The 11,273-nt window shown below is 28.4% G+C and overlaps 1 protein-coding gene across 3 annotated transcripts in view; it reads left to right on the plus strand.

Moving 5' to 3' along the window:
- Window positions 1-10,750, plus strand: part of LOC112595680 (lysine-specific demethylase 3A-like) — a 65,845-nt gene extending 55,095 nt beyond the window's left edge. For 2 of the 3 annotated variants that reach the window (XM_025340977.1, XM_025340979.1), the window contains 11 exons: window positions 2,253-2,471; window positions 3,828-5,657; window positions 5,723-5,876; window positions 5,935-6,065; window positions 6,653-6,904; window positions 7,553-7,876; window positions 7,944-8,186; window positions 8,404-8,687; window positions 8,773-9,074; window positions 9,879-10,195; window positions 10,412-10,750. In XM_025340977.1, the coding sequence (XP_025196762.1) occupies window positions 2,253-2,471; window positions 3,828-5,657; window positions 5,723-5,876; window positions 5,935-6,065; window positions 6,653-6,904; window positions 7,553-7,876; window positions 7,944-8,186; window positions 8,404-8,687; window positions 8,773-9,074; window positions 9,879-10,195; window positions 10,412-10,672 (4,317 nt within the window). In that variant the 3' untranslated portion in view covers window positions 10,673-10,750. The remainder of the gene's footprint in view (window positions 1-2,252; window positions 2,472-3,827; window positions 5,658-5,722; window positions 5,877-5,934; window positions 6,066-6,652; window positions 6,905-7,552; window positions 7,877-7,943; window positions 8,187-8,403; window positions 8,688-8,772; window positions 9,075-9,878; window positions 10,196-10,411) is intronic. The other variant, XM_025340978.1, reaches the window with a different exon arrangement.
- The last annotated feature ends 523 nt before the right edge of the window (window positions 10,751-11,273 follow it).

An 11,273-nucleotide genomic window follows, 5' to 3' on the forward strand; every position in this document is an offset into this window, starting at 1 on the left:
TTAAGTTTAATAATAGGTCTATTCACTTTATTATTAATGATTACTATACAAAACTTGCAACTGTTTATCAAAAATATGCTATGTTTTACTTATGTAAGACGAAAATACACATGTAGGTATAGTGTCCTCTTAAATACTCGTTGTTTTACCAAATGCTCACGTTTAAAAAAAAAATAAAATCTAAACTTAATCGTTCAAATGTCATAATACTCATGATTTATAACATACTAGTATAAGCTGTAAATTTATTATATACATTTCATACGTTTGTTCGTACAAACCTTTATGTCTTTTAAAATTAATTTTTTTTAATATAAATTTAAAAAAAGTTTTTACATTATTTTTCAAATACCATATTTTTCTATTATTCTAGTTAAATTAGTGTTTGATATATGATCGTTTTTGTAACATGCTAATATATTATATTAATATCTAATACCATTATACGCATCTGAAGCGAGCTTTTATGGTAGTTTCAACAAATTTAATCAACATAACGTTATGAAAGAAAATAATTATCCTGATTATTTATTGTATTTCAACTTAAAACACTTATAAAAACTACTAAGGTTAAAATACTTTTAAGACGTTTGGGATACGAATATACGATCGACCTAGCATTACGTTACAAATTTTATATCCATTAGTGCATTTAGTGCATTACACAAATAATTATACGTAGCAAAAATTGATATAATATCACTACAGATAAATCTTTTGTTTTAAAATATATGTATTGTATAAACATATTTTATCAATATTTATGAGGTTGAAATTGTTATAAAAATAAAATAAACCTTTATTATACAAATAAAAAATAGTAGACATTTTAAGAACCTTTATCTCCGAATTCATTAAACGATTATTGTCTTTAATGTGAAGAATTACTTTATAACTATTTAGGTATATTAATCTAAAATAAAAATATTTTTTTGTAATAAATGGTATTGCTGTAACTTTTTCAGTTTTTATAAAGCTTTTACAAATAGTATTATAAAATACAAAAAGCACCCGTGCTAAATAGTAACTGGAGTACCACCAATTGTGTCAAATTTCTAAATGTTAAAAGTTTTATATTATTATATTATGTATCTCCTGAAATACCCTAATTTTACTTAATAAATATGCAACACGTCATTGTAAAACCTGAAATATAATACTAAAATCCAAATTGTATTAAGTTTTTTGTTGATGAAACTGCAATAATATTATTTAAAAAAAGTTTTACATTCCCAATCTGAAATATAAAACTCGTGAAACTTTATATTTCAAAGGACTTTGTGTATAAATATTTAATACAGAACCGAGATTATTTCTGACATAAGTTTTTACGGTTAACAATATATTTAAGTAACAATTTTTTTCTTTTGTTACCGATAAAATTAATAAATATCCTGAAACAATTTTAAAGTCTTGTTATTAACTATACATATTCCATCTATTATTTATCGTGAAAAAATAGTGTGATTAATACACAGCTTAAAAAACACTACAGTCTGCAGTTGATATTCTTTATAATAACAAAGTATTTATTGTATTTTATTTTATTTGTATTAGATAATTGGTTTATCTTTGCAAGAGAACGTATTAAACTAACTAGATTGTCTTAAAACAATTTATATCTTTTAATCTTTACTCAATAATTTATGTCGTATAGAGTATGAAATTAAATATTATACACTCGTCATTATTTATTTTTATTTTTATTGTAGGTTATAAATTATAGGTAATAAAAAAAAATAATACCTTAATAATAGCGTACCTTTATAATTGGCTACAACGATTTTGGAAATAAACATAAATATGAGCAGAGTCAAAAAAAGAAATAATAAAATCTTATTGTGTATACTTATGTGTATATGTTTCTGTAAATATTATTATTAAATAAAATAACGCGAAACGTTTGCTTTACTTACAGCAATATGCATTGTATTTGAACATGCATTCATAAAAATATTACCCTAGTACCCAATCAACTCTATAGACTATAAATTTATCGTAGATTTGATTCGTTTAAATTAAATATTATATACTTAAATGTTTGCTAGGATGGTTCTCAATATTTGCTTACGGATAATTGTATTATAGTCTTTTTAAATCAATCAAACTTATTAAATAAATATATACTCAACTTAAATCCAATCACCCAACTTTTATTGTATCTAAACAATGAATGTATATAAATTTTATTTGAAAAAAGTTTTTTGTATAAAATATAACATTATATATTATTTAAATATTGTTTTTATTAGAGAACCAATTGGATATCAAATTTACCTTCCCCGCCGAAAAATGTGTACCCAAGTCAAGGATCCAAGACTCAAGATACATCTAAGCAAAGACATCCATCTCTAAATGGCGCAAATCAAACGGCCAATCATCGAGGAATCGACGATTGGAAAGAAAAGAAAAACAAATATGCATCTCCTAGATCAACAATGGTTGATCCTTCATCTTCTAGACCTTCAACCGTAAGTATAATCTTAAATATATTTATGTTAACGAATATTTAAAAATATATTTTGCAGTTAAAAAATAATTATAATGAAATACAATTTTTTATCAGTTAAAGATTTTCGTAAAAACTAATGACAACCTAAGACCTAATTAAAAAAAAATAATTTTGAGAAGATCTATAAATTAGTTTCAATGTTAGTGATTTTTTAAATTTTAATTACTTTTAAAAGATAATTATATTAATTAATAACTATTTCCGTATAAGCTTAAGAATAAATAATAAAATATATTAATTAGAATTAAGAGTTTCAAATATATATACTTATAAATTATAAATAATGATGTAATATTATAGTATACTAAAAATCTCAGGCTTACGTCTTAAATACTGTATTACGTGTATAATCACAAACATTTCCAACAAAAAAAAAAATTGAAAAATTAATATTAACATTACTAAATCAATTTTTTGTGTATAAAAATGTCTCATGAATCATGATAGTTTTAATATTACAAACATTTTGCAGGACACGGAATATATATTGTATTTTATACATTTCAATATATTTAACTGCTATTTTCTATTAACATTTTATAGTATGTCAGAACAAAGAATATTTGATCCCACAAGTTGTAAATTTGTTTTTAAAGGTTAATTAAAAAATTGACCTTTTTTCAGTTTTTTGAATTGTTGTGAAAATTACTTAGTATTAATTTTTTTTTTATTCTTGTAAATTTTCGATAATAATTAATCTATTTAAAGTATAAATAATATAAATTTACAGAGAGACTATATGAAACCATTTAAAAAAAAATTTTTTTTTACCTGCTCAAAAAGTGTTTTCTAAAATCATTTATATTTTTGTTGGGTTCAAAATATTTGAGTATAATTTAAATCGTCAATTATTTTTCGATACTATTAAATATATATACATATAATATAAAATGCAATAGATATCAAGTAGAAATGAATCCTTGATGATTCTAAGTAGTGAAGTAGTTCTCTACATTAAATTACTATAGATATGTACATTCAATAAAGGTACACTTAATGATTGAAATTTTTATAATTTATCCATGGATTTTAAATTCTTAACACTTAATAGCACACTACGTCCATATTATGCTGTCTTCATCTCACAAATATTTTATATTTAATTATGTATCTACAATATATACCTGTGTATACGGTATGGAATATATATTTTATACTATTTATAATTTGAAAGCAATGTTTTCCTATTAAGAATAATATATATCATGTATAGTTTTCGTTTAATATATACAAAACATAAATAAATTAATTGATTACATTTTTGGAAATTAGTTTTCTTACATAACAACTTTTTTTATTATATGTATGTTTATAGCAACAAGCTCATTACAGAAACCGGACTGTTCCTAAATCGAATTCCGATCATGAAAATGCATTAACCAATGCCAGCGAAGGTGGAAACCATAATAATATGATCTCATATGCTCCTTACATGAATGCAAATCATGTGTATGTACCTCCTTCTAATTCATCAGTGATAGTTAGAAATGAGTCTTCGTACAAAAACTCATCGATACCTGTACCAGAAGCTTATTCATATAATCGTGCTCCTACTATTCTCACAGTCCCTGCTGTAAAATTAGAAACTAATAAAGAACCAAAACAAGCCAAATCAATGCATTATTCCAGGCCATTATCATCTCTGGTCAATACTAGTCAATCAAAAGGTCACAACTCTTCTCCAGAACCACATCATCCTGGGCCACTGTTAAATACTCATGGTCGTTACGCTTTGTATCCACCTTCAACTGATAAAGCTCAAAGGGATTTGGACATGCCTCCTCCAGCACATTTAAATGCAATGATGTCTAGTGCCCTACCAAAATTTGTACCTGTTGCAGTACCAGTAGACGATCTCCAAACGGAAGCATTAGATCTAGTTATGATTTATAAAAAAATTACACCTGAAACTGATGTTCCTTTACATTTAAATGCTAACTACAAAAATGCTAAATCAGATTCTCAAGATACCACAAACACACTTGATATAAATGTTTGTATTAAATCTAAAAAACAAAACTATTTAGAAAAGTATTTGCCTAAAAATGATAATGTTAACTCATCACTGATGACATCAACAAGCGATTTGACTACCAATTCAGCGATCTTATCGACGACACTTTCATCAAATAAATTAATAACCATTTCAACAGATAATTTGACAAAAGTCCCAGCTTCTATTCCGTCTACTGTTGTAATGATTGATTCAAAGACTATTTCAACTTCTAATTTAGAAATCATTCCGTCCACAGCTTCAATGGAGATTTCAACTATTACTCCTGCATCAGTCTCGGTTACGAGTTTGACAGCCAAATCGTCAGCTATTGCTACAACAGCAAGCTTGGTGTCAACCTCTTCAAATATCCCAATAACTAACACAACTACCTACGATTCTTCTCCATCTACACCTCCCCCGGTTCTAATGCCTGCTACTTATACTGAAATGTCAAGCGGAATTAAAACTCATCATCACAAGTTAAAGAAAGCCTGGTTACAACGCCATGTATGGGCAGAAGATTTAAAAGAAGCAGGCGTTAATATCGACCAAACTCCATCCCATTCTTTCTCTCAAATAGATGATACTCCTCCAGTTTTACAGTGTGAAATTACTAAAAAAAGAAAAAATTCTAAAAGCTCATCAGATGATAATACTGAGGTGACATCGCCTCCTGTAATTTTGCCATGCACGAGTAGTTCACATACCGAACCGTCGACATCGGGTAATGGGAACAAAAAGTGCAAAAAAAGAAAAATTTCAAATCCCGTAACAACTTCAGAAAATAAAAGCACAACAGACAATGCCAAACCTTTGGAAATAGTAGAAAAGAAAGTTCCACCCATTAAGATTCCTAAAAAAAGAGGTAGAAAACCCAAGGTTGTTGTAAGTATACCATTAAAAAAAGGAAAAAATAATGACGGTGAAGTGCGGTTTTTTCAATCGGGCCCATGTTTAAATGCTGGGCCAAAAATACATAAATGTAGAGAATGCCGTATATTTATAAACAATAAGAAAAATGATGTTATGACACAAGATGAAATTGATAATATATTTTGCCGGTTCTACGCATTTCGTCGGCTGTTCACAAATAAAACTGGACAATTTATGAATGCTGGGTTCCCTGATCCTTTCTTGGATATAACTGAAGTAAGTTTGGGCTTATTATGATAAAATTTAAAAAACCTAACTTGTTAAATAAACATTAATCTTAGGACGATGCGAACCTTTGGCTACCTAACCCGAAATGTCCACCAAGTTCGTTAGATGTCGAAGTTGCAAAAAAAGTGTTAGTTGAAGCTGGTCGTCAATTTTGCTATTTAGTAAAAGAAGAAAATAAAGCTCTTACTCTCTCACCATATTTCCAAGGTAATTAATTTAACGTAATTAAAGTGAATCAATAAATTGTTTTTTATTTGTTTTACAGGCAAACCTATTGCATGGAAAAAAGCAGCGAATGGTGTAAGAGAAATGTGTGACGTTTGTCTTACAACTATTTTTAACTACCACTGGGCATGCGCAAAATGTGGTTTTGGAGTTTGCATTGATTGTGTTAAGGTATGATTTTTTTTTTATGAAATATAAATATAATCGTTAAACTCAAAACGCATACGGTTTTTAATTTTTATTTTTGATACTATTCTTTATAAAAGATTTAACAAACTGAGAATAATATAACTATACACCAATAAATTAAATTATGCAAAAAAATATATTTTTAGAAATTATGATATATTTGTATCTCTTAATATGTGTGCATGAATGTATTTAATATATTTGTATAAATATGAGTGAATACAATTTAAAAATTGTAAACACAATCGCGATTAAAAACTAAAATAACCACGATTAATTTAATAATTCATATTATAATAATAAAACCTTACTTTGGTTACCTATAAAATTAATTATATACCTTAAATATCAAATTATTTTTATTTTCAATAGTATATTCGTAATAACTCATACTTTCCACTAAGAAAATTATTATGTACGTGTTCTCTTTGCTTATATGTATAATATATACTATATGTTAAATCGAGAATCACATATTTACGAAGTCCAAGTTTGATTTTAAATATTTTTTTCGCGTAATAGTATTGTTTTCTTGTAATTAAAACAATTATAATACGGTTGTTGTGTAGGCGCGTCTCAATGGCTCATCTAAGTCGCCAAATGCCGCGACTATGACTAAGAAGGATCTACGAGAAAGGGACACATTCACGTGGATGACTTGTAACAGTAAACATAATCACGACGTTGAACGGCTCATGCTTACACAAATCGTAGCCAGTGACTCCATGGATGTTGTATTCTCAGATTTGCATAGAGTCAGTACTTTGTGGAATATTGCCATCGAATGTGGTTGTCCAGGACATCCTTTCCCTGAGCTACAGGTAAATATTTATTTCGATATAAATTGAACGACATTTTTTTTTTTTAGTTGATGTTAAATTTATTTATATATTTTAATTACATTTATACTTTTACAATTTTATTTAATAATCTACTCAATTCAATAATTGTTACAATATTTTAAATAATCCATAATTTTTTTAAACACTTTAACATGTAAATAGTGCTACAGTTACTAGGTAAATCAAAGCTTATGATATTTATCATAATAATTTATTGTATTAGTTATCTTGTGTTAAAATAGGCGTAGTAAGATGAGTAACAAAATTTGGTCTCTAAATCTTGTCTGGCCTTTTATTAATTTTATTTTATTATATAAATAATAAAAATAAATGTATTTTAGACTTAAATCACAATTTATTTTTAAAATGCTTATTATTCATTCGATTCAGTTTCGTGTTTTATTATTTCTGCCTCTAAATATATTTAATTTTTTCAATATACTTAACAATCATACCTAGTTATTAAAATACTGTTAAGCAGTTGCTTACCTGGTTGCTTTATTATTATTTATCTCTGATCACTCGTAAAAATTAAATTCTTAAAAATTAAAAATATATAAAATATTGAATTTGGTATATTCGTCAAAATGGTTTTATATTTATTCATTTAATTACCAATGTTTTAAGGATAACGTCAGTACTGATGACGACGATGATGATGAGCCTTTGATACCACAAGCAAGTACTTCAAATGCCAATAATTTTCAACAAAGTCTTGCTGAAAGTTCTGAAACCAGTTCTTCCAAGAACTTGAAAAACGAATCTGAAAATAACTCAAAAATCAAAATAGCTGAGAATTCTAAAACTACTCCGGCCGAGAACTCGACAAATGGCGCTACTGAGAACTCGTTAAATAGTCCGGCTGAAAGCTCGTCGAACAATATTACCGAAGGATCTAAGAATAATGGCCATTCCCAAAATACTATTAACATCGAACCACAAATTGCCGGGGTAAAATAAACATATACAAAATAAACTATAGTTAAATTACTTATTTATTTTATTTTTTATTTCGCAGAGCTCAAATGGTAGACCAGTGAGTGTTCAATCTGATCCCGGTAAAAGAGAGGGCTTAAAACACTTTGTCCGAAAGAAAAATAAATATCTGAGAACTATTCCACGTGAACCGCTTCCACCACGTGTAATGACATTGGCAGAGAGCCGAGAATTTTTCCCGAACAATCCTCATACGTGGTTATGTGACGGAAAATTATTGAGACTTTTAGATCCTGAGGATCCAACCAACTACGACATATTTCAAGTAAATTCTTATCCAGTTATTCATATATATTTATAAAAATAACAATTTGTATATACTTATTAAAATATATAATTAGGATCTTCGCATCTAATACATTTTTTTATTGATGGCTCTTATATCTTATTAAATTAGTGTTATATTTACTTGACGTGTGAAATTATATAACTGAATCAAATACTTACATATTTTTAACGGCAATTGTTGGGTGTTTTTGCAGGAACAATGGAAAAGGGGTCAGCCGGTGATGGTCAGTGACGTAGGTCAAAGATTAAATCCAGCACTTTGGAGTCCTAATTCATTTAGTCGCGACTTCGGTGAATTCACTAACGACCTGATAGACTGCGCGACTGGCATGCTTATCGAGGGCAAGACTATGAAACAATTTTGGGACGGTTTCGAGGACGAAAGCAAGAGACTGAAGAGTGTGGATGGTAAACAAATGTTGTTGAAACTAAAAGACTGGCCAGTTGGTTCTGATTTTTCGGACACTTTACCGGAAAGGTAACTAATTTCTTTGATAACATTCAATTTATTTTCAGTTATTATTATAATTTCTTGAACAGTAAAACGAATTTAATGTATTTAGCCTTTTCCGATACAGATTTGATGATCTAATGAGGGTGTTGCCGTTAAAAGATTATACTCTACGCGACGGTAAACTTAATTTAGCTGCTAGATTACCGGCATGTTTTGTACGACCAGATCTTGGACCAAAAATGTACTCGGCTTATGGTAATGTCGGAAATCGCGATTCCGGCAAACGGTTGATAAGTACAACCAATTTACATTTGGACGTGTCGGATGCAGTTAATGTAATGGTGTATGTGGCTATTTCCCACAAGAATGGAAACCAAGACGACGAAGCTGATCACGAATGGCATGTAAAGGGTAAGTAATTTGAGCAATAGTACTAATGTACAAAAGCGAATCAGTATTTTCTATTTACCTTATATATTTTTTCTGTCTTGCTGCGATAAATAATAATTAATTTTGAATTACTTTGAACTTAATCAAAAATCATACTTGTATTAAATCATTTTCAACGAATTTTATGATATTATGTATATTATATATCTTTTAGCTTGGAGTCTATCTGAAATTCGTAAAACGTCTCTTTTATCACAATTATTATGATTTTATCAGTGGATATGGTGACGTAGATATGTTGTATTACAGTTACGATTGTGACGAATATATCTTGTAGCTATAATATTATAATTGCTTCTTTATAATCAAAAAACATATTTATTTTATGATATGTTTTTCCCAACAAAGAAAAATTTCTTTATCCATTCATTACTGTAATATGATAATTATATTTCAGCCATCGTATAATTTAAGATTTAAAAAAATTGTTTACTTGTCTAGTTGGCCGATTTTTCTATTTTATAATCGCTAATGCCTAATTGTGCGATGTGCTATTTTCTAAGAACATATATTAAACATGTATTTTGCTTCAATTCATTTTTATCTTTTATGTTATTATTTTCGTTTTCTTTTGCGTTCACTTTTATACTAATTGTTTTTTATACAATTTATAATAGTAGATTTTAATTATTAATCTATAATATTATTTAGTTTATTTAATCGGTTTATTTTATGAATATGTTTTTTTTAGTTTTGTCTTACACGCCTACAGTCCTGTGTATTTTTGATAAATTAATTCATTTGTCTTTATAATGGATGTTACAGAAGCGTATCGGGCAGTCGATGAAGCTGGCTGCGACATGGCAAGTAGAAGACGGGCCCGCGAGACTAAAGAGTTGCCAGGCGCAGTGTGGCACATTTATCACGCCAAAGACGCAGACTCGATACGCGATTTGTTGAACAAAGTGAGTGCTGAACGTGGTGAACCACTGGAACCCAACCACGATCCCATTCACGACCAATCCTCATACTTGGACGCAGATCTCAGGGCGCGGTTGTATACCGAATATGGTGTCCAGGGTTATGCAGTGGTACAGTGTCTCGGCGACGCTATCTTCATCCCTGCCGGAGCCCCGCATCAGGTACCTATACAACGATAAAATAATTATTCTAGTCTAATCAATTATTATATGATATATTTACGTATTGTCATTGTTAAATATATACCTTCCATAATTTGGATACAATATTTACGAAAACGTCATATTCTTCGTCGTTTATTCACTGACCCGATATAATATTCATTATCATTTTTCGCATTGCTCGACATTAAACGTATGCTCATGTGTCATTCACAGGTAAGAAATCTACATAGCTGTATCAAGGTGGCCGGCGACTTCGTGTCGCCTGAAAACGTGTCCCAGTGTTTCCGATTGATGAACGAATTCCGTGACCTGTCCAGCAACCACAGCAACCATGAGGACAAACTGCAGATCAAGAACATCATGTTCCATGCGGTCAAGGACTCGATTTCTGTATTGTTGCACGAAAATTTGGAAGAACCACGAGAACAACAGGAATCAACAGAACCGGAAAAACAACAGGAGCAAGAGCAGTAGACGTATATTTGATTATTATTTTTGCCTTTGATAATTTATTATTATTTTATTTTGACTATTATTATTTTCTCTCATTGTTATCACACATATTATTTTGTAAATAATCCATAAACGACATTTTATTTTAGCCCGTTTTAAAATTACTATTTTTCATATAGTATACAAATTAATAAAAATTAATAATATATACATATTATATATTTATATTACATTATAAAACATCATAATTTTATTTTGATGCTCTCGAAAGCACTGCAAAAAGGGGTTTTTTTTCATTAAATTATATATTTGTTTTCTTTGTTTAATTTAATTGTGATAATATAACTTCTCGTACCTAGAACTTTAAGTTATTATTATTATTATTTTTATTGTATTATTATTTTCTATCTTTGATTTTGTTAACATCATATTTTAGTAATATTCATTATTAGAACGATATATTATGTCATTTGGAAAAAATACAAAAAAAGCAAACAAGATACAGTACAATTTATACAAGAAATATCGATTATAACAATATATTCATTTTTTTGTACGTTACTACTTTTGTAAATTTTTTTTTTTATTATCTCATACATTTTATTTTTTCCGCAAACCACAA

This window comes from Melanaphis sacchari, unplaced genomic scaffold, assembly GCF_002803265.2.
Source record: "Melanaphis sacchari strain LSU unplaced genomic scaffold, SCAv2.0 Contig28_pilon_pilon, whole genome shotgun sequence".
In the NCBI taxonomy this organism is placed as follows: Eukaryota; Metazoa; Arthropoda; class Insecta; order Hemiptera; family Aphididae; genus Melanaphis; species Melanaphis sacchari.